The sequence below is a fragment of the Paroedura picta genome, chromosome 12 (assembly GCF_049243985.1).
Source record: "Paroedura picta isolate Pp20150507F chromosome 12, Ppicta_v3.0, whole genome shotgun sequence".
Lineage (NCBI taxonomy): Eukaryota > Metazoa > Chordata > Lepidosauria > Squamata > Gekkonidae > Paroedura > Paroedura picta.
This window is the reverse complement of record NC_135380.1, coordinates 243,829-270,729: the sequence shown is the minus strand read 5'-3', so window position 1 is coordinate 270,729 and position 26,901 is coordinate 243,829. Positions and strand designations below refer to the sequence as shown.

Here is a 26,901-nt window from a genome sequence, read left to right as displayed (position 1 = left end):
TCTGCTGCACTCAAGCTTTTGACACCCTCTGTTGAAGAAAGGGTACAATGAGGACTGGAAGTCAAGTGAAGCAAAATGTTATGCGGGCACATGTGCATTTAAGTCCTTTTAAATCTGGGGGCCTTTTCGCACAGGGATCTTTGTTGCAAATTGTTTGCGGAATGAAAAATCGCCATTTAAAATAGTGGAATTCGTCGTTATGCATACCTGCCTTTGTAGTGGAATCAGTTGCGTTTTTTAGCGTTTCCCACAGGCTTCCGGTCTCGGCAGAAATCGCTAGAAAGGAAGCGCTATTGCCAAGCTCGTCCCGCCCCTGGCCGTCAAGCAGCCAATGGGCAGCCGTTAGCATGCTCCCAAACAGCCCCTTTCCCTTTAAGAAAGGTTTTTTTTAAAAAAAAACGACCTATAACAATGAATCTAGGTAGATTCGTTGCTACGGAGAGACCCATCCAGCTGCCTAATGTGAGCTGTCGTTTGATTGTATGATCATTTGCACGCTGCCTCGAGTGATAAAAAAAAAAATCCCCCCCCCCTCTCACGGCACGATTTTCGGCTGAATTTATTTGTAAAAAATAAAGGGACTTTATTTCATCAAACGGGCTTTTCAGTTGTTTGTGCTTAGTGACTAAAGGTGAAGGACTGAAGCCAGGGAAGCCTCTAAACAGAAAGAGGCTCGCCGGTGCGTTTATCCCCGCTCGCTCGGAGAAAAAAAAATGGCGATCGCTTCGCCGGAAGTTTGGAGGAGAGAGCCAGGGGGAGGGACTTTGAAGAACCAGCAACAATGGTAACGCACAGATCTTTAGCGCTACTGTTGCAGATTGGTTGCAGGAGTGTATCGCTATCCGGAGGGTGAATCCACTTTTCTGGATTCCCCTGAAAGCGCCACAACGAAGCGCTTTTTGCTGATTGGTTTCAGGATTGTTGCAGATTGTCTACGACGTCGTGGGTTATGTCAAATTAGTAGCGTTTCCAAATAGCAACCATTCTGCTACTTTGAAGCCGTGCGAAATGGCCCTGGATCTAGTCTGGACATGCAAGAGAATTGCCTGTCCAGTGATTCCCACCACTCCACGGACACGTGTCATGTGTCCCTACTGGCCTTTCTGGATTCCTCTGGGCCTTTCATTACATTGACCATATATCATTCCGGACTGCCTGGTTGAGACAGGTGGGGTGAGAGTGAATTTTCATTGGCTTCATGCTTACCGTGAAGGCAAAGAGGAAGCTGTGGGGCTTTTGCTTGGCTGCTGAGAGGTACTGCAAGAATCTGTCTTTTCCCCTATACTCTTTGCCATTTATATGAAGCCCTTTGGAGAGATCACCAGGAGATGTGGGGCACAGGACCATCAATACAGTCCTAGCTCTCCTGTCTGTTGAAACTGAGGGAGGCAGCAGGAGGGCCTGAAGACAGTGAAAGATTAAATGGGGGCTTAATAGGTTGACATTTCATCCGCACAAGTTGACCCAGGAAAAGGTGCTACACCTGTTGTGGATGAGGTTACACTTTCTGAAGGATCAGGTTGCAGTCTGGGGGTAAAGCTAGACTCCCCATTGTTGTCAGACATGCAGATGAATGGAGTATCTTTCCCAGTGAAGGCCAGCTTGCCCAGAGTGGCCCTTACTTGAGAAAATTGATCAGGCGAGTTTTACAAGTGCCTAGATAATCTTCACCTTGGAGTAACTGAATATACTTTATATTGGGCTGCCAATGGAGGCAGTTCAGAAACCTCATTTGGAACAAAATGTGACCACAAGAGTCCTTACCAGAGTGTGCTGGAATGACCATAGAAAGTCAATGCTGTTTCAACTGGCCTGGTTTCCAGTATGGATTGATGTTCACTCCCCTGTGTGGTTGAGACTGTTTTATGTTGACCTGTGGTGTTTATATAATGTAAGAGGTTGTGCTTTAATTTGTTGTCTGCCTGGAGGACCTGGTAGGCAAGTGGTCTAAATGTTCTGGACGGGGTTGTGTGTCCCTGGAAGAAATAGGTCTGCTGACTGGGGATGCTCCTGGACTCAGGCCTGCTGCTGGATAAGCAGGCAACTGCTGTGGTCAGGAGTGCCTTTTTAGCTGATTCAACTGGTTAGCCAGCTGCGGCCTTCCCTGGACAGAGCAGATCTGGCCACTGTGGTGCAGGCCTTGGATGCTTTTAGAGCAGATTATTACAAGACACTTTGTGTGGGTCTGCCCTTGAAAAGTGTTCAGAAACTTCAGTTGGTTCACAACACTGTGTTCAGGATGCTGACTGGAGTGGGTTGTACAGACCATGGCACTCTAGCCTTGGGCCACCTATTCTGGCTTTGGGTTTTTTTTCTGGGCACAATTCCAGGTGCTGGTCTCAACCTCCAAAGCCCTATACGGTTTGGGACCAGCATAGCTGAAGGTCTTCCTACTCCCTTATGAACCTGTCTGACATCTACAGTCATCTTTGAGGGCCCTGATTTGGGTTCCCAACTCTCTGAGATTAGGTGGGGGGCAGTCTGGGAAAGGGCCTTCTCTTTCACTTGGTCCCCCAGAAGGTTGGTCTGTCTTCTTCTGCGGCTGACTTCTTCTAGCAGGTAAAGACTTATTGTTTAATTTGACATTCCCTCAGAGATCCCTGGTGCCTAACCAATGCTTTATGTTTTGAATGTATATGTATTACGGAGAGAGGTTTATTGAAATGGTTTTATAGTGCATTTTGTCATGTATGTTTTAAGCCTCCTTGGTGGCTGTAGGAAGGGCAGAAGGGCAGGATATGAATTTTTAAAATAAATAATTGTTTGTGAGGGCAGGTGTGCTCTACTGTCCCCTGCAAGAGGTGGCTAAGTCAGGCCTTTGAGCGTCTGTGGAGGAGGTGAAAGGACAAGGGTTTTCCTAAGTGTGACTGGAAAGGCAGGAGGGCACCCCCTCCCTGGGAGGTGGTCTTCCAGATAGCCTGCTGACTTAGCATGGGTTTATTTGCACATTGGCTCAAGAGCCGCAGCTGTGAGGCAGAGTACAAGTAATTTAAATAAGTATATAGCCAGCCAGAGATTGGGCCTGGGACCACAGCTGCAGTAGAAGCTGCTTGGGCGCCTCAAGGATGCCCCTCTTCCTCAGGGCAGCCTAAGTGCCCCTTTTCCAAGCCTTGTGATTGGGCTGGGGGAAAGTAGAGGGAAGAGCAGAAGCCAATGGCTGTTGGGGAGGCGGAGTTCCCCAAAGAGCATATAAGGCCCTGCGCAGGGGGGGGGGGGCTGCAAGGGGGGCTTGGGTTGCACCCTGAAGCCTGAGCATCAGGGAGGTTGATTTTGGGGAGGAGGGGCAGTTCATGGCTCCCTGTAGGGGGCAGGGGAGAGGAAGTCAGTTGACTTCATTTCTCTCCCTGCATTGTTATGGCCTGGGGTTAATTCTGCCCTGCTTTATAACTATTTTCTTCCTTATTGAGTTGCTTTATTATTTAGTATTGTGTTCTGTGTTGGGTGTGATGTGAAATGCATTTCACGGTTTGTGTCAAGGTTTTAGGCAAGTTTTGCAAACACTTGTCAGGGATGCTCTAGGCTCATCCTGCATTGGACAGGGGGTTGGACTAGATCAGTGGTTCCCAATTTTGGGGGGGCTGTTGCCCCCTTGGCTCCCTAGTGCCCCCCATAGAAACACACCCCTCTTCCTTGGTGTTAGGTCTACTGCAAATTTAAAAAACTATATAACTATAGGTAATAGCTTACATGAAAGATTATGGCCAGCAGGAAAACAAAAACAAGAGGCAATATCAAGTACTTGGATCAGTGGACTTTTGAATCTGTGGTCAAGGTACAACAAAAGACTATCTCCAGCACCATCAATATTGAAATCGCCAATTGAAGCATACTTTGGCAAAGCTCAACAGAAAAGACTGACTTGTTTTCAGTACAAAGACTTAATATCCAAACCCGCCAAGTTTAAGGATATGCAAACAATAAAGAAAGAAGGAGTAGAAATTCAATGGTTAGAGTATAACCAATTACTATCTAGATTCAAAGCAGAGTTTCAGCAACCGTTAAATCCAGGGGCTTCAATATCAGAATTTGAAAATTTGGTAATTCAAGATAAGCCTCACTTGCAGGGACAAATATATAAACTGTTATTAAGGTATGAGACGGAAATGGAACGGGTTAAGCCATGTATGATTAAATGGATGCAAAATATTGAGACAAATGTGACAATAGAACAATGGGAACTAGCATGGTCTAGAATCCCTAAGTGTACTAACAGTCAAATACTTAAGGAAAACTGGTATAAAATGTTTTGCAGGTGGTATGTGACACCAAAAGTGATTGCTAAAATTGCTAAAAACTGTGATAACAAATGCTGGAAATGTGGTGACAAAGTAGGTTCTTTTTTTCATATGTGGTGGAAATGTGAAAAAGTTTATAAGTTTTGGGCAAAAATTCACACCATTGTGCAGAAAATGTGGAGTCTCAGATTTCCTGTGAAAGCTGAATCTATGTTATTAAGTATACCTCTGCAGTGCCTCCCAGCGCAAACTCAAAGCCTATTCTTCTATGTGACGATGGCAGCAAGACTAGTTCTGGCCAAGAAATGGAAAATCCAAGAATTACCTTCGAACTAGCGGACTTTGCAAAGATGGCCAAACTGACACCGATAGTTAATTGAAAAACAGAAGAGGTGTTTCAAGAACAATAGGGCCCTTATTTGAATTATTTAAGAAAATAAACTAAAAGGGGACATTAAAAGGGGACATGTGCAACAAATGAAGAGCATAATCTATCTTTCTTTATATTAACAATTTATATTATCTGTTCTGTTTCTATATTTTTATCTTTATGAAATAGAAATGTTTTAATCTTAAATAAAACTTTGTGCCGCAGGGAAAAAACAAACAAACTATATTGTCTACACTCCTATATAAGTTCTTTGTAAAAGTAATTTGTAAAAAGCCACTTAGGGCCCTCAGTGAGGTGAAAGACAGATGAGGAAAGAAAGAGACAGGAGAAGTAATCAATGGGAAATCTCACGGCCAGGAGCAAGCTGCAACCGAAGGCTTTTCCAGCCTCCCGAAGACAGAGACTTTTGGGGAAGGGCTGCCACCCTTGGTTTAAGAAATTCCTGGGGATCTGGGGTGGAGCTGGGAAGAATAGTGTGAGGAAGGAAGAAGCTCAGCAGGAATATAATGTCATTGAGGAAACTAAGCAGGGCTGGTCCTAGTCAACACTGGGATGGGAAACCACCAAAGTCCAGGGTCACTACTACCCATAAGCAGGCAATTGCAAGCTACCTTGGAATGTCTCGCGCTAGGAAAATGCAACTGCAGCAGGAAGAGTCCGATTGCTGCAACCCTACTGCCTCCAAATTCCTTATCCCCCCCCCCGGATCATTCTACTGCCCCCAGGGAAGGGGAATACCACCCACTTTGGGAACCCCTAGAATAGATGGTCTCTATGGCCCATTTCAACATTACAGTTCTGTCATTCTACTTCCTTTGCCCCAGGAGTTGCTGCATAAGGAACCTGTGCCTATGTGGGGGGAATCACTTGAAGGGCTACAACTCTTGGCATCGGGCATTTGGCAGTTACTGTCTGTGTGTGCCCTGAAGCCATTTCAGAACTTCTGGAGAATCTCCTATTCTTCTGCAGTCCATGGTGATTGTGAGGGCTAGGTTCCTTTTCAAGGGGAGGGAGAAGGACTTCTGAATTTGCTAAAGATCTGGTAATTTCCTTGACATGCTTTACACTCAAGTTCTGTCTCTCCTTGGATTCTGGAGTAGCTTGCAAAGCTCCGGGAAACTGGTGGGTGAAATCTCGTATGGGCAAATGCTCTCCTGCCTTCCTTCTAGAGATGGTTACTTAGGTAGCCTTCCTGGGAGAGAAGTGTTTCATGACCATTTTCTTTGGGCTGTGTGGCATGTGGTTGGGTGGGAAACACCAGTTTATCTTGGAGTTTGGCTCATAATAACCTTGGGCCCCTTCTTTCTGCAGTGTACACAGAAGATGTTGGAACCAGCCTCTACTTTGTGAATGACTCCATCCAGCAGGTGACCTTCTCCAGCACAATCGGGGTGGTTATTCCCTGCCCAGCAGCAGGGTCACCCAGTGCCACCCTTCGCTGGTATCTGGCCACTGGGGATGACATCTATGATGTCCCACACATCCGCCACGTCCACGCCAATGGGACACTGCAGCTCTACCCATTCTCGCCGTCTGCCTTCAATAGCTTTATCCATGACAACGACTATTTCTGTACCGCAGAGAACTCTGTGGGCAAAATCAGGAGCCCAAATATCCGGGTTAAAGCAGGTATTGGCTGACTGACGGATGGACAGTGGGGTTGCTCTGGCTCTTCCCTTTTCCTTGGGCAAGATTTTCCTACTTATGGGCTTCTCCATCCAGGCTAGGGGAGGGAAAGGAAGTGGAAGAGGAGGAGGAAGACAAAGAGCTGAGGTTTCCTGCAGGTTGCAAGCTGTGTCTAGAGTGGCAGTCACCTATCCTGTTCAGCATGGGGAACTGTTACCATGTTTGATGCTGGAGAATAAGGAGCATTCCTTATTCCTTACGGTAATCCAGAGGAGAGCTGGGGTTGACACCAGTGCTTGCCCAACTGCATTGGCTCCAAATTGGAGACCAGATCAGGTTAAAGACTTTGGTATGAACCTTCAAAGCTCTAAACGGTATGGGACTGGCAAATCTGCAGGACCACATCTAATCCCAAAAGAGCACTATAGTCAGCAAACTTGCTGAGGGTCCCAGAAAGGTGAAACAGATCAGGATCAGGGCTTTTTCTTAATCAATCAATCAATCTGATTATCAACCAATTGTATTTATATACCGCCCTTTCCCGAGGCTCAGGGTGGTTTCTTGATGGCCCTGGAAAGGTTTCCTGAATGGGTGGAAGCTAATTGATTTGTAATATATTTTTGAAATTAGTTAAATATTTATTAGGTGATATGAACCCATATTACCATGTCAACGTACTCCCGTTTCCCAAAATGGCCAGAATGGCCAAAATGGCCAATGTGGTCCTGGAGGAGATGAGAAGGAGAGGGGCCCCAGGTGGATGTGTCCACAGCTGTGCTTCCCAACCATACGCTGCATGAGCGTGCCACTTCTGAGGTTTCTCAATGCCTGAAGAATGTTTCAGGGGTTTCTTAACAGTAAAAAAGTTGAGAAAGGCTGCATTAGGAAGTTAAAAGAGATGAGCAGAGTGCCACAATTCTTGTGGTCAATGATAGGCAGAGGCTGGGTGGGCTGAAAGCCTCCAGTGACTCCATTCAGTAACCTATTAAGCACCAGCAGGCAAAGAGCGCACACTCAGGGACCAAAGGAGCTGGCTTTCTTCAGTATGTTGCAAGGTAAATTGGCATTATATACCCTAGCAGTGAATAATTCACCAGATTTACAGCATTAGCTACAAAGGGGTAGGTGGGAGTGGGGTTCTCTACTTTGCCAGGGCATTTTATTTTAAATGTAAGTGCAAGTAATTATCTCCTGGTGTACAGCAGGAGTCGTGCTTGGCAGAAGAAAGACTTTTCTGGCTTGGCTCAGAGGCTGCAATCCTGCCTCCAGGTTCTCTTCATGCCACATGTAGTCTCCATACTTGTTAGGGACTAAAATAAGGAAGAGACTGTCCCTAGGTCACTCAAAATAGCGTGACCGGCCAATGTCACTCAGCAAGCTTCCCTGGCAGAAGTCACATTTAGTCAGTACTGGCTCTCCTTTGCTATTTTATTTTACAGAAATCAAAGACATTTATACTTTTAATTCCATAAATATGCCAATCAGTCAATTTTATATGTTAACTAAATTATAAATGATACCATTTAAGCTTTATTTTATTTTATCACTAAACATAATAAAGCACAAGTTGACAACTCACTCCCTACCTGATTGCCCCCCCCCGGGGGGTGTGCTGCCAATAAAGAGAGAGCGCTCTGTTAATGAGGGCCAATTAGTTCAAATTGCACTCTGCCAATGAGGGGCAATCAGTTCAAACTACATGCACACAGCTCATGCCCTGATTGGCCCTTCCTGGGGGTGTGCTGCTAATAGAGAGAGAGAGCACTCTAAAAATGAGGGCCAATCAAATTGTGTGCAGACAGCCAAGAAAAGCCTCTACCCTGGGAATATTTACTCACGAGTAAGTAAGTAAATGAGTAAGAGCACGCCAAGGGTTGGCCTCTAAGACTGGCTTGTAGCATACACGTGTAAATATGTTTTGATTTTTAAAATATTTGCAAGGTTTTTATTAAAATAATAAATTAATTCTCAGTAATAATATTAACCTTCCTCCGCTCATTTTTGGTCCTCTTGTGCTGCTACTGCTTTATCATTATGGAGTATCACCTGCAACCCCAGAAAAAATTACTGAGGGAAGGGGAACAATCTGGAAATTCTGTCCCCACCCACTTTCCGCCTCCAGGGTTCAGTAAGCTTTTGAGCAGCCCAGCTTTTCTCTCCTCTTTTCGTCCTCAGTAGCTTTCAACATCTTGTCCTAAATCATATTTTGTTTGTTGCATATCATTCTTGGTGAGACTCCACCATCTAAGACATTTGTCTGGTGGGCCAGGGGCACTTCCACAAGGAACTACCAAAGATTTCTTGTACATGCACTGATCTCCTGAAGAGTGGAGGGTTATGGTTTGCGGTGAACATAGGAGGTGAAATCTCATGAGCAGTTCTGTCTTCTGGTTGCTATCCCATTCCACTGGCCAGTTCCTCATCTTTCTTCTTTCTCAGTTTTCAGGGAACCTTACACAGTTCGAGTGGAGGATCAAAGATCAATGCGTGGAAACGTGGCTGTTTTCAAGTGCCTCATCCCTTCTTCAGTGCAAGAGTATGTCAGTGTTGTGTCCTGGGAGAAAGACACCGTTTCTATTGTCCCCGGTAAGACCAAAAGCAAGCCTCTTCCCCACTGCTATCTGTGGTCTGTTCTGCCCTTGCATGGTATTCATTGCCTGCTTGTCTTGTCTGCCCCTCTTCCTTGCTAAGAGGTGCAATGGGTGCAGACTGAAGGTTGTACCTTCTGTTGCTCACTGTTGCAAATAAGGCACGAAGGCTGTGGGGGGAGTAACTGAGGCCCAGAGGAATCCTGTGGGTCCTTGGGAATCAACACATTTATGAGGCTGGGAAGAGATTTGTCCCTGGAGCAGGCTGGTCTCAACGGGGTCAAAGGCTTCTGGGAGCCTGGCACTGGCGCTGTCGCCAGGGAGCGGCAAGGGTCTGTGCTTGTGCAGGAGGCTCAAGGTGGGTAGTGTCAGGAGGGGCTTCCTTCCCCAGGAAGAATGTGCTTGCGCTGGAGTGACCCTGGATTTGAACGTATTGGGGAACAGTTGAATAAAATAATCTGAAGTATGCCACTTGACACCTTGACTTGTCTTTAAATGTAGTCTTGTTCTCCAGCTTGGCTAGCCTGCACCAGCCCCTCTCAAAGCCACCATTCTGCAATAACCTCCAGGGCTTCAACTAGGCCAAAGAGGGGAAGGAGTTGCCAGGAGAGCCCCTGCCCATCCATTTGACCTTTTCAGTGCATGCTGTGCAATATTGGGAGGGAAGAAAAAAACAGGTTTTATAAATTGTTCATTGATTTTTGAGCAATGTTTGCCTGGGGCACTGTTTGCTTTGGTTTGTTGGGTAATGTTCCTGAGCAGCGATTGTGGTAGTTCTCAAAGGCTGAATCAGGCCATGGGGATAAACATTCTTTGGTGTGCGTACCATGTGGTAGTGTGCGACAACTGCACTACTGGCCTCTCCAGGGATGTTGGAGAGCTAAGAACATTAACTAAAGTAGAAGGCACACCCTTATACCCGTATAGAGCACTGAATGTTTGTACAGCACAATTATTTTTATTATTATTTTGGAGACCAAGACATATGAAGTAAGGTTGGAGAACTTGGTCTGTTTAGCATGGAGAGGAGATGACTGAGAGGGGATCTGATAACCATCTTTAAGTATTTAAAAGGCTGCCATACAGAGGATGGAGCAGAGTTGTTCTCTCTTGGCTCGGAGAGTCAGTTTGGTGTGGTGGTTAGGAATGCGGATTTCTAATCTGGCAAGTCGGGTTCAGTTCTGCACTCCCCCACATGCAGCCAGCTGGGTGACCTTGGGCTCGCTACGGCACTCATAAAACTGTTCTGACTAAGCAGTGATATCAGGGCTCTCTCAGCCTCACCCACCTAACAGGGTGTCTGTTGTGGGGAGAGGAAAGGGAAGGCGACTGTATGTTGTTTTGAGCCTCCTTCGGGTAGAGAGCAGTGGCATATAATACTGACCAACAGGCAAGAGTTGGTGGATGAGGTGAAGGAGGTGGGGACCCTAGGGGGAAGTGACCATGTCCTCATAGAATTCCTTTTGAGATGGGGAGCCAAGGAAGCTTGTAGCCAGACACGGATGTTGGATTTTTGTAGGGCAAACTTTAATAAACTCAGAGACATGATGAGCGTCATACCATGGACGAGATTGCTGGAAGGGAAGGGAGCATGTGAAGGGTGGGCGCTACTCAAACAAGAGCTATTGCATGCTCAAGCAATGACTATCCCAGAAAGAAGAAAACACTGCAGGAGCAGTGTTTGTTTGTTCCAGGAAACAAATTATTCTATTCTATGAATGCCTTTAATTTAAAATGGTGTAGTTTCTATTTCTGCAGGATAAGCTTCTGTTATTGTTTTCTTCTGCCTTGACTCCAAGTAGAAATCAGGGATATGTGCACTGTTCTCCTGCCCTCCGTTTCATCCCCATCGCTGTGATGGGGGCTCTTGCTGAAGCAATGTCTTTAAAACTCTGCACAGCAAATCAGAAGCCCTGATACTGACCAAAAGACCCACCTGGCCCCACCCACTTCCTGAAAGCACTTGGCAGATGTCAGGATAGATGTTGACACCACCACAGCACTGAAGGGCATCAGTCTATGGGCCAAGTAGAGATAAGAGGGCATGTTCCAGTTGTCCTCAGTTTTTTACATGGGGGAGCATGTTATTTAGTGGGTGGGTCATTGAGGGAGGCTTCTGCAATGGTTTGTGAAAGGGGTTGTCCCATTGGTATGGAGCCTGGGGGTGCTGCTGTGGTGCGGAGGCTCATCCTGCAGCTAGCGCCTTTGACCAGTGTCAGCTGATATGATTGCTGGATTTCTGGATGCCATTCAGGGTGCTGATTGTTACTTGTAAGGCCCCAAGCAGCTTGGGGTTGGCCAGTTGATGTCTGACTCCCCATTCCCTTTTTTTTGGCCCCTTCCTTCATAGATGAGGGTCTGGCGACAAATGCAGAGGCCTTTTCAGGGCAACACCTGGCCTTTGAGGATCCGGGCCAAAAACTTTCCTTTCACACAGGGGTTTGATCTCTTCACTGTCTTGGGGTCTACTTCTAGCCTGACAACTATTTTATGGTCATTTTTAGGGTGCTGAATGCCTTTTTTGTTCTACTTCTATGCCCATGGCTTGTTTTGTTCCTATACTGATAATTTATCATCTTTTGGGTATCTTAAGGTATTGCTCCAGGGAATGGTAGAGGACAGGAAGGCCTGGAGGATCATTGTCCATGGGGTCGCAATGGGTCGGACACAACTTTGCACCTAACAACAACAACAATGGTATTGCTCTACACTGCATGGAATAGGACACTGGAGAGGAAGCATACGTAGTTCATAAACAGATGAAATAACGGAGCTGTGGAATCATCCAGATGGGGCCCATGCTATGGAGTTCCTGAATGATTCGTCCTTTCCACATACGTGATGGTGCAGGAGAAACCATGGGTTTCTTTGGGGTTGGGTATTATCAGCATGCTGATGTGATTGCTAGAGAGAGGGGCTGTGGCTCAGTGGCAGAGCATTTGTTTTTCATGCATGGAGCTGCAGGTTCAGTCCCCAAAATCTCCAACCAAAAGGATCAGATATGAGGTGATATCCAGGACCTGAACCTGGGAACTTGGAAGAGGTGCTGCCAGTCAGAACAGGTAATACTGACCTTGAAAGACCAGTAGCCTAATTCAGTAAAGGACAGCTTTGTGTATAGAACAACATGCACTTGATCATAATATTTCATGAGCCGAAACTCAGCTTCTTAGAGGCACAGACTAGGGGCTGACTTATGAAGGTGTATGCCAGATAAATCCTTCAGGATGGTCATTTTGGCTTCTGCAGACAATTTAAGTCAGTGATCCCCAACCCCCGGACCAGAGACCGGTACCAGTCCATGGATCAGTCGGTACTTGGCCGTGGCTCCTCCTTGTCCTCCTCCCCGGCTGCTGCCCTGCCACTCTGCCGCCAGCTCACCTTTGGTGCTCTCTGGCAGCTGCCATGGCTAGGGCTTCCCCTCGGCGTGGCACTGTGCAGCTGCTGCTGTAAGAATGCCATGGTTGGAACACTTTGCCCTAAAGACCCAGGTCATAGAATAGAATCATAGTGCTGGAAGTACCCTCCATGCACAATGCAGGAACTCAGAACTAGCTGCCCACCCACAGTGACTCCAATTTCATGGCCAAGTGATCCCTCCACCAAATATCTCCAGAATCCAGCCTGGCCTGGAGGAAATTCACCTCCCATCCCACAGCAGCAACCCCCCCCCCCCACCTCTGCACAGTGTGTGGGGGGGAGTCATCCGGCGGGAGCCGTGAACACAGGCGAGGTGGATGTTGGGCACAAAGATACCAGTGGTCAGCCATGCTGTGCTGGGGGTGGAGGGAAGAGCCTGCCCCGGCTTAAGAGGGACATGGGGGGGAAGGGCGGGCAAAGCAAGTGGGGGGCATGGGGGGGATGGACAGCCAAGAGATGACTTGTGCAGCAGGGCAACATGGCTACTCTTCCTGGGGAATGGAGATTCAGGAGCGGTTCAGTGAATTCCCCCATGAAGAAGTACCTCAGGCTTCATTCCTGTGAGGCTGAATTCTGTCTCTCCCACCACCCACCTCCCACCTCCCACCTTGCTGAGTCGCTTGTGGGATTTTCCAGGCAAGAGATGTTGGGAGGTGGCTTGCTATTGTCTGCTTCTACATAGTGGCCCAGGATGTCTTGGTGGTCTCCTATCCTTGTACTGACCAAGCTTGACTCTGCTGTTGAGAACTGTTGAAATAATGCAACCCTGGGCTGCCCAGGTCAGGGTATTTCCTTAGCAGCTCAGAAAAGGGGGGCCTTTTGCCCAACCCTTTTGTTTGGCTCCCCAGAGAGCATCCAGGGAGCACCCTATGGTATATTCTGGTATAGAAGGTTGTCCTGCATATAAAGTGTCCTCCTTCTCTTGGTTAAATTACTGCCTGCATCCTTTGGTTAATGTGGCAATATTGAAATTTACACTGAAATCAAAAATAAATTCTGGTATAGAAGGTTGTCCTGCATATAAATCACCATTAGTTGGCCCAATTTTGTTGAATGCCTGCCTAACTGTGCTGCTGTCTAGAAATGTGTGTTTAGTCGAGTCAAGGGTTGCAAAGAAATTATAGGTTTTTCAAAAACCCGTTTGCTTTGCTGGTGCTCACATCAAATTCAATCTTGCCTTTGGTTCTCCATTCTCCCGCAAACATGAGTTCTGGCATTTAATGAAGGGTAGCATTAAGTCAGAATAAACTAGTGGTGCTTGCAAAATGATGTGCCTGAAGTGAGATTGTGTTGTGCAGCAAGGCTGTGGTTGGGCATGGATCTGGATGGGTAGGGGTTTTAAAGAGTGTTCCAAGTGGGAGCAGGAAAAGCTGATTTCTTGGAAATCTTGTAGCCAATCTTGTAGCCCTTGCATGAACAAAACATGATCTTGTGTGCTTGGAGGACTGGGGGAAGGTGCTGGTGTAAAGAGGGGTGCGGGGGGTCTAGCTATAGGAAGCCAATGTAGATATTCCTGATCCAAGAGCTGCACACTGGAAGGAATGCGAGATGGGAGGGGGGTGGGAATCATCTCATCAACCATCCCACAGCGCCCCCCCCCCGGGTATGATGTATATTGGAGCCATTTCTCCAATGTGTGTGTAAATTGGAACAGAATGGATAGAGGTCCTTCTCATGTCCATTTCAAAAGCCACAGTCCTTAATCCTGTCACCTCAGTGAAGCCCATCTTGGTCATCGGCTGTGTGTAGATGGGTCATTGAACTCTGGATGCCGGTTTGAGAAACGGATTTGGGCAGATATACATTCAGGAGAGCCAGTTTGGTGTAGTGGTTAGGAGTGCGGACTTCTAATCTGGCATGCCGGGTTCGATTCTGTGCTCCCCCACATGCAGCCAGCTGGGTGACCTTGGGCTTGCCACGGCACTGATAAAACTGTTCTGACCGGGCAGTGATATCAGGGCTCTCTCAGCCTCACCCACCCCACAGGGTGTCTGTTGTGGGGAGAGGAATGGGAAGGCGACTGGAAGCCGCTTTGAGTCACCTTCGGGTAGAGAAAAGCGGCATATAAGAACCAACTCTTCTTCTTCAGTGATATCAGGGCTCTCTCAGCCTCACCCACCCCACAGGGTGTCTGTTGTGGGGAGAGGAAAGGGAAGGCGATTGTAAGCTGCTTTGAGACTCCTTTGGGTAGAGAAAAGCGGCATATAAGAACCAACTCTTCTTCTTCTACAATTATTTCTGCACACATTAGCTGCCCAGGTTGTTTCCCCCTACTTCTTTATAGCATTATGGGACATTTGTGTACCTCTTGGAGGTTTCACAGCTTTTCTGCTCTCTCTCTCAAACCTGCTTTGCTCCGAAGTTTTGGGAAAGATCACAGGGGTACCTGGGTGGTTCCTGTGTACAAGGGAAAATCCAAGTTCTCCTGCCCATGTGGCTGCCATTGTCCCCAGCCCCAGCCCCAGCCCCTGCACCGCAGCAGCAGCCATTTTCTCCCCTCACCGCCCAAGAGCTTTTGAATTGTTCTTACAAAAATTATATCGAAACACAGCTGTGACAATAATCAACAGTTCCTGTGAAAGCTTAGCTTTTATTTTACACAAAGCGAGACTTCAGTCCCTTCCCTTGCACAGATGTTAGGGAGAGGAGGTTTTATTTGTTTGTTTGTTTCTATTTATATACCACCCTCCCTGGAGGCTCAGGGCGGTTTACAGGAAACAGGAAAAAGATACAGCTAACATATATTTGTATTGAAATATTGTGAACCACCGCAAGCCGGTTTCTGAGAGCCGGTCATACAAATCAAATCAATCAATCAATCATCATCATCAACAACATCATCATCATCATATGGTAACAATATGTGATAACAGCAATCCTTATCTATGGCTATATATTTGTGAAAAAGCCTAGGGGGTGGAACTTGTCTGGCTGTCCAAGTTGGAATACGGCCTATCAGGGTGCTGCCCCTGCAGCTCCCGCCCTCCATCCCTGGCCTCTAGCCTCTTTGCTTTCAGATGCGTCTCAGTGCCTGGAGCCAGCAGGAGGTAAGGGGAGAGGGCCCTGGGCAAAGGGTCGTGGTGGAGGGTCTGATAACGAGGGCCTCTTGGTCTGCTAAGCAGGGCCTGCTAACAAGGGCCTCTTGGTCTGTTAGGCTGGGCCTGCTAACAAGGGCCTCCGGCCTGCTGACTGCCTGCCTGACTTGGGAATGTTCAGCCTGGAGAAAAGGAGATTGAGAGGGGACATGATAGCTGGCTTTAAGTATTTGAAAGGTTGTCATTTGGAGGAGGGCAGGATGCTGTTCTCATTGGCTGCAGAGGAAAGGACACGCAGTAATGGGTTTAAACTACAAGTACAACGATATAGGCTAGATATCAGGAAAAAAAAATTCACAGTCAGAGTAGTTCAGCAGTGGAATAGGCTGCCTAAGGAGGTGGTGAGCTCCCCCTCACTGGCAGTCTTCAAGCAAAGGTTGGATACACACTTTTCTTGGATGCTTTAGGATGCTTAGGGCTGATCCTGCGTTGAGCAGGGGGTTAGACTAGATGGCCTGTATGGCCCCTTCCAACTCTATGTTTCTATGATTCTATGATTCCAGAGCTCCCCCTTACTGGCGGTATCCAAGCAGTGGGTGTACAGATCCTTATCCTGGATGTTTATCCTGCACTGAGCAGTGGGTGGGACTGGGTGGCCTGTGTGGCTCCTTCCCATTCTATGATCCTGTGACCTATGCATATTGCTTCTTGTGCTGTAATTTGTGCAGTTTAACCTTGCGGCATTGTGCAGTCCTGTGTACATGTTGCTTGTACCCATGAAGTATGATTTCAAACAAGGTGGTGAGCCCCCTTTCACTGGCAGTCTTCAAGCAGCAGCTAGATAGCTACTTATTATGGATGATTTAGGCTGATCCTGCATTTTCCGTGGAGGTTGGTCCAGATGGCCTACAGGCCTGTGTGGCCCCTTCCAGCTCTATGATGCTATGAGTCTGTGATGGGACAATGAGCTTACCAAGGAGGAGGGAAGAGGCCAGGACTCAGCAGTGGAGCACTCATGTTGTCTGCCAAAGATCAGAGTTCTGGATGTCCAGTCACTTGTGTGGAGAGATAACCTCTGGTGCTGCCTGTCAGAGTGGGCCATACTGAATTATCTGGCTTGGTGTAAAGCAGCCTGTAGCACAGAGGAAGAGGGGCCGTGGCTTTGGCATGCAGCTGACCTAGGTTCAGTTTGGGAATCCAGGGACAGGCAATAGGAATGGCCTTGACCTGAGAGCCTGGAGTGAGGTTGCCAGTCGAGACTGGTTTTGGTAGACCAGTGGCCTGACTCCAGTAGAAGGCAGTAGAAGGCAGCTCCCTGTGTTCTGATGGTTTTCCCAGAATGCTTTGTTTCTTCTCACAGTTCCTATCACAGATGTTCAGTATGGATTAAGGCACTGAACTTGGGAGACCCTTTTCCTTCTTTCCCACTCACTTGTGGACCCCCTCACTCTCTCTTAGCTAAAATCTTATAATAGTGTCTGCCTGAGATGAGAGATTGATCGAGGAAATTTGGCTGCTTGTGTTTTGTTGGAGAGGTAATAGGAACTGATATTCTCAGATCCCTTTGCTGGCATTATCTGGTTATATATTACTTCCTCTGTCTCGGTTGTGTGTTATCATTTAGTTTTTAACACTCTAGAAGCAAATGAACCTATATATTTTAAGACATCATTTTATTTTGTTTCCAGATATAATGAGTGCCTGGAGACTCAGCATGAGGCTACCAAAAATTAAAGATACTCGGCGTATTTATGGCTCTGATACTCTCATTCATATTCAGCTGCTTGCGTTAAGCCTTTGCAATCCTCTTTGGCTACCAGACTCAACCAGACGGTGCCTCAGCCAGGACCCCAAACAAAGCTCAGGCACTGCCTCATGGCAGAACTCAATGCTGAGGCTTGGCTGGGCCCACAGAGCCCTGCATGTCTCTTTGAAGGACAGTGACCTCTTGCTGCTGGAGGCTGAACAAAAAGGGTGTTATCGTTTGAGCTATTTCTTTGGGGAAGGGGGAGTTTAGAGGGGAATGAGGGCAAGCAACAGTCCATAGCTGCAAAGCAGTTCTAGCTCTGTCCTGGCCTTCTGGATGGTGCTGGTTGGCTCAGTCAGGACAACCATTGGCACGTTTGCTATCCCCACCTTGCTCTTCTGGCAGGGCTGCTTCCCCCAGGTACATCTGTGGTACCTGCTGTGCAGCATATAGAGCTACAATGGTGTTCTAAAAGCTGGTTTTAGCTGTGCCCACCCTTGCTCTGAAATGGGCATGGGAGAAGAAGCATAGGCAATTTTTGGAGATAGATGGGCTAGAAATTTCAAAAATAGATTTTAAAATATGGTCAGGAGGCAAGTGAAAGTCCCTGACATCTTTGGCTCTCCCAGTAACTTTCAGGACATACTGAAGTGTGTTTGCATCCAACACTATATCATCCAATTACATCTGCAACACTTCTTGTATTATTTGTAAAGTTTACGAACTGCAGCCTGGGGCTTTCCTGTCATGACTGGAACATCTTTCCCCATCAATCAGACATCTAGTCTGACTGTAGACTTCTGAGCTAGCACACCATTTTGTGATATATGAGCTGGTCCTTGTGTGACTTTTGTTTTTGGAACTTAGTGGTCAAATTGCAAGCTCCCTGAGAGTCTTAGGCAGGGCCCCAGTTTTCACAGGCTGCATTGGTTGCAGCAATATTTTCTTCTTAAGGGGAGCTGCTGAATGAAAGCTGAGAACGATTTTCTTTTTCCCTGTTATCTGCACCAGGCACCTCCCTCTCTAGGGTTCATCTCAGTATTCTGTGCTGAGTCAGAGAAGTAGTTGCAAGCACAGCATGGGTGCTAGGTGAGCATTTGGCTTGTGAGTTATAAGAGTTTGTGCATCCCATTTTGAAGTTTTTGTGCAGGACTTTGGAAAGCAAGCTTTGGCCCTTCCCTTTGGGCCAAACTACATCATGTGAGTGTGTGTGTGTGTGTAGTGCTCAAGCTGAATGGGTGGGGGGTACCTCAAACATTTTAGCTCCCTGATCCAAATCATGCCTTCCCTCAGTAATTAGGGAAAGACAAATGGCATGATGCTTTGTCTCTTTGTCAAATGAGTTGCTTTGGGATGGAGATGTTGGGGGGAGGGGCTTAGACAGGAGGAGGAGGTGGCGGCGGCGGCGGCGGCAGCAGCACAAGGGCCTCCGTATTGACCTGGCTCCACTCTCTTTTGGGAGGCCCCCATGGCTGTCATGTATTATTTATTTGTTGCATTTCTATACCGCCCATCCCTTGTGGGCTGGCAAAGAAACTGCTGGCATTTGACCAGTTCTCCTGCCACCAGCACACTCTGGCTCTCTGTCCTGTGGGGCCCTGTGGGGGCAGGGGAGGCGATGGCCCTCCATGGTTGGAAGCTTTTGCAGCCATCTCCAGGGCCATGCAGCTTGTGGGCTGCTCTGTAACAGGTGCTTTTCCCCTCAGATCCTGCAGTCCGTAATGCTGTTTGTCTTTGTCAACACTTGCCTTCATTTGTCTTGGGTCTGCTTCCAGAGAGATGACCTTGGAGTAGTGGTGTGCCACAGGGCACCTGAGCATTAAGCCACATGGGAAGCCAAATGCTTTGGCAGAGCTTGTGCAGCTGGGTCTGCAGGACCCAACTGTGGGAACATGGAGTGTAGTAACAAACACACAAGTCTGCCATCATCTGCCCTTGTTTGAATGCAGTGCTTTCTTAAGAAAATGCTCAGTGGACTTGCTAGCCTAGGCAGAAGAGACATATGGGTTTATAGGGTACATCACCTATGCTGGATCAAAATTCCCTTTCTTCAAGGCAGGAGGCAAGGTGAAGATTTTTATTTAGTCCTGCCTGCTTCCCTTTTTGCCTGATGATGCCAGTCTTGACATGTGAGCAGGGAGAAACACCATGGTCCTGGGTGGGAACATGCAGTAGATGTGCCATGAAATGGGAATGATCCAGTGTCATCTAAATATATTCATCTCCTTGGGAATTCCTGGCTGCTTTTGATGCATGAAAGAAATGTTTGGTGCCTTGCACGGGAGCTGCTTTCTTGTGTTTCTGTACCAGGCTAATATCCCTTTGTGTTTCATTGTTTGGTTCTCCACCCTGCCCACTTCCAACAAAACCCACCTGCTCCTGGGGCATCCTGCCTCCTGCTGTGCCCCCCCCCCCCGCCCCTGTCAGGGAGATTGTGCAGAGGGAAGAAGCCAAAGACGTCATTCTTCCCAAATGGGGTGAGATTCTGTCTGAAATAATTCCATCCTTCCCTGGAGTCTTGGTGTGAATTTTATCTAATCACCATGGCAACAGATAAAAAAAGGTGTGAGCACCACATCTCGCTTTTTGCTGAGATAATTCAGATTTAGATATTCAGATCAGATAGGAGATGTAGATTTCAAATGGAGCAGGAGGCGTGGAATGGCCGTTGCCATAGTGGGACCTTGTGTATGGCAGAGACGAACAGTTTTGTGCCACTGTGCTGTGCCCTTGTAATTCATTTTTGGCTTTGATGTAAAGTTACATATAAGCAAAATAAACAAAGTGCATGTTTGCACTGGGCCGGGGAGGGGGAGGGGAATGGAGTCCACCCACCATGTTGTAGATTCGCTTGGCGAGAGCCAGTGGCTCTCGGAATGTCTGGAAGAGACATTTGGCCTCTGTGTTGGAAGGAACACTGCAGTCTCCTTGTATGTTCTGTGTTAGAATCATAGGATCAGACAGTTGGAAGGGACCTCTTGGGTCATCTAGTCCAACCCCCTGCACTATGCAGGACACTCACAACCCCATCGCTTATCCACTGTAACCAGGTAACCAGACCAGGTATGGTTACCACTGTAACCAGACCAGGTATGGTCTGACCAGTGCCGTATACCAGGGGTAGTCAACCTGTGGTCCACCAGATGTTCATGAATTACAATTCCCATGAGCCCCTGCCAGCAAATGCTGGCAGGGGGTCATGGGAATTGTAGTCCATGAACATCTGGAGGACCACAGGTTGACCACCCCTGCCGTATACAATGGGACTATGACATCTTGTGATTTTGATGTGATGCCCCCATTAATACAGCCCAAAATGGCATTTGCCTTTTTTACCGCTGCATCACACTGCCTGCTCATGTTTAGTTTACAATCCACAAGTACCCCAAGGTCTCGTTCATACACAGTGTTACCTAGAAGCGTATCCCCCATCCAGTAGGCATGCTTTTCATTTTTCTGACCCAGATGCAGAACTTTACACTTATCTTTATTAAATTGCATCTTGTTCTCATTTGCCCATTTTTCCATTGTGTTCATTGTGTTTAGTATCAATCTGCAAATTTAATAAGTGTCCCCTGTAATCCCACATCCAAATCATTTATAAATATGTTGAACAACACAGGCCCCAGGGTAGACCCCTGTTCTCAGCAGTTGTTCTTCCCTGCTAAGGTAACTTCCTGACCCGCCATGATGCACCAGGCCTCCTACCAGCAGGTCACAGTACCTTGCTGGGGTGGTAATGTAACTTCTGAGCAGAAGCACTGTACCCCCTCCCCAACCCCATCCATGTCCCACCCCAACCCCACCCCTATTCTGTCTCTGCACATGCCCAAGAAATGTTCAGCTCCTGTTTGCTTTGCTTTTGTGTTTTGTTGTGGCAGGCTAGTTCAGAGCTGGTGAAGTTTTTATGTCTTTAGGGACTTGACACCCTGCTTTTCTCCCCAGTGGAAGGCCTCACATCCAGCTTAACAACATTCTGTCTTCCTTCATATTATCCTTACAACAACCCTACAAGGCAGGCCAAGAAAGAGTGATTGGCCCAAGGTGACACAACCGACTTCAGCACTGGGTCTCCCATATGAGACTCTGACCATGATGCCGCCCAGTAGGCTAAGCTGAGGGTGAACTGTGCCACCCCCTTAAGGGGCTGAAAGGGCCAGTTTGCTGAGGAGGCCTGATTGACCACCCCAGGTTTCTACCAAGCGGCAGAGAATGCTAAAGCCAACTGCACCAAGCTAATAATAGTAAGCCAGCCACTGACTACTACTAGAACGAAACCCTCCCCCCCACACACCTTTTAGAGAAAACAAGGGCCCTTGGAGTTCTGTGTGCCCAACATGCATGCAGGCTCTTTTCTTTGGTGACCACAGTGGGCAGGGAGAAGCAGCTTCAACCCTCACTTCCCCCCTGCTTTTGTGTCACCAAATTGCACCACAGAACCACTTCTGGCGGCTTTGTTGTGAACCCTGCTTGGAAGTGAGAGGCAAATTTAATTTTAAACTCTGTTCCAAAGGACTTCTTGGGGTTCTGCTACAAAAGGTCTCTAAACTCTGAAAAACTGCACAACTTTTTTGATTTATTTTGTTAACTGCACTTGCTTTGCTTCCTCTCCTAAAATTTCAGGTTTACTTTCAGCATTGCTGAAAAACATACAAGCAGACATTTAAGAATTCAGCAAAACATAGCTCCAGAATAATAAAAGTAGCATAATTAAAACCAGAACAAATATTAAATCCTTACCTGTGCTTTTCAAAACAAGGAAGTATGTGCTTTCTGGCAAATCCCCATCCACAAGGGAAATTCATCAGCTCAATTTATTAGCATGGATGCCATCCGTGAGATTTTATTGGCAGGTTCTTCATGAGTTCAGCGTTCTTCCTCATACCCTTGGCATCTCTTGAAGATGATTTTCTTTGCTCTGAAAGCCACTGAGAGGTGCTTTTAAATCAACGTGACTATTTCTGACCCATGTGGGAATGCACTGGTGATTTAGAGCTAGGCAAAAGCAGATAGTGATGCCCTCTGGAAGTACATATTTCAGATACCTTTATATTAGAAAGACTAGTTGGAGCAGCACCTAACAGATTTTTCTTTGCAGGGCAGAGAGGCCGAGACCTTCAAAAGAACCTCAGAAGAGCCCTGCTGGGTCAGGGTCAATCTAGTCCAGCTTCCTGCCTCACACAGTGGCCAGCCAGTTCCTCTGGAAGGTCAACAACATGGGACAGGCCGAGGCCGTCATAAGAACATCAAGCCCTCATGAGGGTCCATCTAGTACAGATTCCTGCCTCATACAATGGCCAGCCAGTTCTTCTGGAGGGCCATCACACCAGGCAGAGAGGTCAAGGCTCCCCGCAGTGTTGCCTCCTGGCTCTGGTATTTGGAATCATGGAATCACAGAATCATAGAATCATAGAGTTGGAAGGGGCCATACAGGCCACCTAGTCCAACCCCCTGCTCTACGCAGGATCAGCCCTAAGCATCCTAAAGCAAGCTGACTATCTATTGGTTTGGAAGCTGACTATCTATTGGTTTGCTGGTCTATGTCCTTTAGACCAGTGGACCCCAGCCTTTTTCGGGCCGGGGACTAGTCCGTGACTAGGACACACGGAGCTGCTGCGCAAATGCGCATGCACTGAGCTGCCGTGCAAATGCGTATGCGTGGAGCTGCCATACCTGCGTGCTTGTGCAGGATGGCGCATCAGCACCCACGCCTCCCCCCCCGCAGCGCGGTGCTCGCTGCGCCGGGAGCAATCAGCCGACACACGGAGCTGCTGCGCGAATGTGCATGTGCGGAGCTGCCACGCCTGCACGTTTGCATCCACTGGCATGCTGGCGCCCACGCCTCCCCCCCCCCCCAGTTTGCAGGCTGTGCATTTGCGCCTGCCTGGCCTAGGCTTGAGCAAATCGGCTGCTTTGTTGGCCAATCGCTCCCGGCGCGGTGAATGCTGCGCTGCCTCCCCCACCCCCACTGATCCCTGGTACCGAGGGTTTCATGGCCCATACTGGTCTGCGGCCCGGGGGTTGGGGACTCCTGCTTTAGACTCCATTACCAGTATCCAATTTGAAAAAACAACAGCAATTTGAAAATCCATTTTCATTGCCCTCTGGATGCGCTTCAGTTTGTCTATATCCTTCTTCAATTGTGGTGCACAAAACTGAACACAGTACTCTTAGTGAAGTCTAACCAGAGCAGAATAAAATGGTACCATCACCTCACGTGATCTGGACACTATATTTCTCCTGATACAGCCCCAAATCCCATTTGCCTTTTTATCTACCAAGTCACATTGCTGACTCATGTTTAGTATATGGTCTACAAAAAGTCCTAGATCCTTTTTGCACATACTACTGTAAAGACAGGTCTCCCCCATCCTATAATGATGTATTTGATTTTACCTACCTAAATAAAGAACTTTACAGTTTTCACTGAAATTCATCTTATTCCCTTTAGCCCCGTTTTCTGGCCTGCCAAGATCATCATGTATCTCAATTCTGTCTTCTTTTGTGTTTGCCTAAACCTCCCAGTTTATTACCATCTGCAAATAAGGACCCCCTATGTTCCTTCATCCAATCCAAATAATGTATAAATATGTTGAACGACACAGGGCCCAGGAGAGATTCCTGAGATACTCCATTGTCACTCCTCTCAAAGAAGATGGCGAACCATTAACCAGCACCCTTTGGATGCAATCTGTCAACCAGTTATCCATCCACCCAGTAATAGGATCCATCCAGTAATAGGGTCTTTACCACATTTACCAACTTGTCAACAAGAATATCTCATGGAACCTTATCAAAAGCTTTACTGAAATCAGGATAAGCTATATCCACAGCATTCCCATGATCCCGCGAGGTAGTCACTTTCTCAAAAAAGAGAGAAACTTAGCCTGTGGGTATAATGACTATGTTTAGAAGGGTTTTAAAAAGATTCCTAGAGGGTATGCCTTTCAACAGCTCTTGGCTCTCATGGTTAGACAGCTCTTGGCACTATTTGATGGGGCAACAGTAGAAAAAGGCTGTTACATCCTCCTTGAGGGCTTCTTGGAAGATTTATTTGGCCATTGTGTGGAACAATAGGCAGACTAAATAGACTTTGCTTTCACCCAGACCTTTCCCCCCCATAAGAGGGATTTGCCATGGCTCAGCACTTTTCTGGTACCACGGCAAATTCCCATTTCCTCATGATGTTGATGCTGATCTGCAGCAGTTCCAGGACTGTTGGGATTCTAGCCGTCAGTTGCCCTGTGACAAGAAAAAGCAGAAAAATGCGCAGTCCCTATTTTGCCGCAATGAACATCATGCTGCAAGTCATGGCAGGGGCATCTGGAAGCGGAAATCTGACTTGTCCACACACATGCTTTCTCTGCCCCCCCCCCCCCGCCACCATCTCCCCAGCTCCTGATTGTCACTTCCTTTCCCTGTTCTTTTAAACAGTCTGATTGCATAGCAACACAATTCCAATGGCACAAAATGGTGCCCCCATGACCCCCACCATTTCTGCAGACCCCTCTCTTGATAGACTTGTTTCCGCAGAGACTGGGGACAGTCCTTGTGGTACATCAGCCACACCTATTGGGAGAATATCTTTAATGTTGTTCCCCATGTTTGTCATTCTCAGGCAGGGGTGGGGTGGCAAAGAACGGGTTAAGCATACACGATTAAGCTATCACCCCTCTCTCCAGAATATGTCCGGTTCTGTACAGTTCTCCCTCACAGTTTTGGGTTAGAGGATCAGCAACCTAAAGCCCATGGTTGGGGAGGGGGAAAACATAAGCAGCAAAAGCACCAGTCTATTTAAATCAAGTGTTGTTGCGGTTCTGCATCAAAACGTAATTTTGGTCCATTTTTTAAAATAATATTCCTAGAGGGGCAGGCCTTGGATACAAAAAGATGCTGCTGAAAGTTGATTGGGTGTTGATGCCGTGTGACACTGGCATGTCTAAACAGAAAAAATACCGGCAGGAATTCCTGACTTCTGGTCCATGGCTGACTCATGTGGAAGCAAGACAGAGAGATAAAACTGATTAAAGGTTCCCCTGTGGTAGCTGGAAACATTGTGGCAAGCAGATGGATCAAATACCAGGCAGCAGCATGGCTTAATTACCTTTGTGCAGAAAAGATCCCATGTGAACTTTTAGGTTCTTATAGCTAGGTAGGAATTGGACACTATGTTTTTAAGTAGATTCACAGGGTGGCACAAGAAATGAGAAAATGTTGTAACCATCTTCCAGCATGTTGAGGAGCAAGGATGCCACTGATATACCACACATTCTGTGTTCAAGTAGTTGCAGATCTGAATTATGTACTTGCTAAAGCCACAACATTCACAAAGCATGGATATCCATATGGCTGCTGCAGAAAAATGCTGTTTGTTAAAGTATTTCTATCCTGCCTTTCCTTGTAGCTCTCAACAGCTTGCAAATCTCAACTTGGAATATGCAAACTAAATCCCAAATATGGTGGTGGTGGAAAGTGCCATCATGTTGCCTCTGACTTAGGGCAACCCCATATGTGAGAGTTCCGCTGATTGCTTCCAATAAGCAGCCTTCGTTGAAGAAAATCTTTTTATTGAGGATACTATGATGCTAACATCTCTAAACATCTCTCCCCCGGTGAAGGGAGATTGTGGGCTTGTGGACATCATGCCGCCCCATGCTCTCAACGCCTCTAGTTGGGATGGGGAAGTAGGTTGGGAGATCATCCACCATGTTATGGGTTTTTACGTCTTTTAATGGGGGTGTTTTAATGGGGTTTTAAGACCATGTTACCTGCCACAAGCCCATTGGAGAGTGGCGGGATACAAAAGAATGAATGAATGAATGAATGAATGAATGAATGAATGAATGAATGAATGAATGAATCTTTGCTAAGACTAAACACCTAGGAACCATTGCTCTGTGTTAATCTCCAGGCCCCCGGATCCCCCCACCTGCCCATTTGGGAACAAAGCTCTCTAGATGCCACCCCAAAACCAGGCTAGAAATTGGTGCATCCTGCCCTAAGGTTTAGGAGAGACAACACTTTCCCATCAAAAACTTTAACGCCAGAATTTCAGGTGCAAACTACACTACCCTAATCCAGTTGTATTCACACCTAAGACAATCAGTTTTACATAATGAAAGGCAGATAAAAACAACAAATGGCAAAAGCTAGAATACATGGGGCCATTCCACCCAAGGACCAATGTTGCCAATTGGTTTCACAAAGCGGAAACGCTATTTTAAATAGTGGAATCTGGGCGTTCCGCATGCCTTCATTTGTAGTGGAATCCAGTAGCGTTTCATTCGTTCCCCACAGGTTTCCGGTCTCGCAGGAATCACTAGAAGGGAAGCGATTTTTTTTCTGTGCTTGTTCCCGCCCCTGGCCATCAATCAAACGGAACAGCCAATGGTCGGTTCTTATCATGCTCCCGAAAAGCCCCTTTCCCTTTAAGTACAGTTAAAAAAACAACAACAACACACGTTTCAACGAATATGCCTTGATTCCTCGCAACGTAGAGACCCATCTAGCTGGCATGTGAGCTGGCGAGTCATCATTATCACACTCCCCCGAGTGAAAAAAAATCCCCCCCCCTCACGGGCGCGATTTTTGGGCGAAATTAAAGGGAACTGGCAAACAAGGGGCTGTGTTGTGCTTGGGGACTTAGGGGAGCTTTAAAGCACTTCTGTGGAGGGACTGTAGCCGGAGAAGCCTCGCTGGGTGAATCAAGCCTCGCTGGTTTGTTGCTTTCCCCGCTCCGAGGGGGAGAAAAAGGCGATTGCTTCACCGGAAGTTCGGAGGAGAGAGCCAGGGGGAGGGACTTTGTTGCAACCGCTACATTGAGAACGCACAGGTCTTTTTCGCAAGGTTGCAGGTTGTT

At 47.2% G+C, this 26,901-nt stretch overlaps 1 protein-coding gene across 3 annotated transcripts in view; it reads left to right on the top strand.

Moving 5' to 3' along the window:
• Nucleotides 1–26,901, top strand: part of DSCAML1 (DS cell adhesion molecule like 1) — a 181,783-nt gene that overhangs the window by 21,492 nt on the left and 133,390 nt on the right. For 2 of the 3 annotated variants that reach the window (XM_077306937.1, XM_077306939.1), the window contains exons 2-3: nucleotides 5,938–6,255; nucleotides 8,692–8,838. The exons of the other annotated variant lie outside the window; for it this stretch is intronic. In XM_077306937.1, coding sequence (XP_077163052.1) covers nucleotides 5,938–6,255; nucleotides 8,692–8,838 — 465 coding nt within the window. The remainder of the gene's footprint in view (nucleotides 1–5,937; nucleotides 6,256–8,691; nucleotides 8,839–26,901) is intronic. 3 annotated transcript variants of the gene reach the window in all.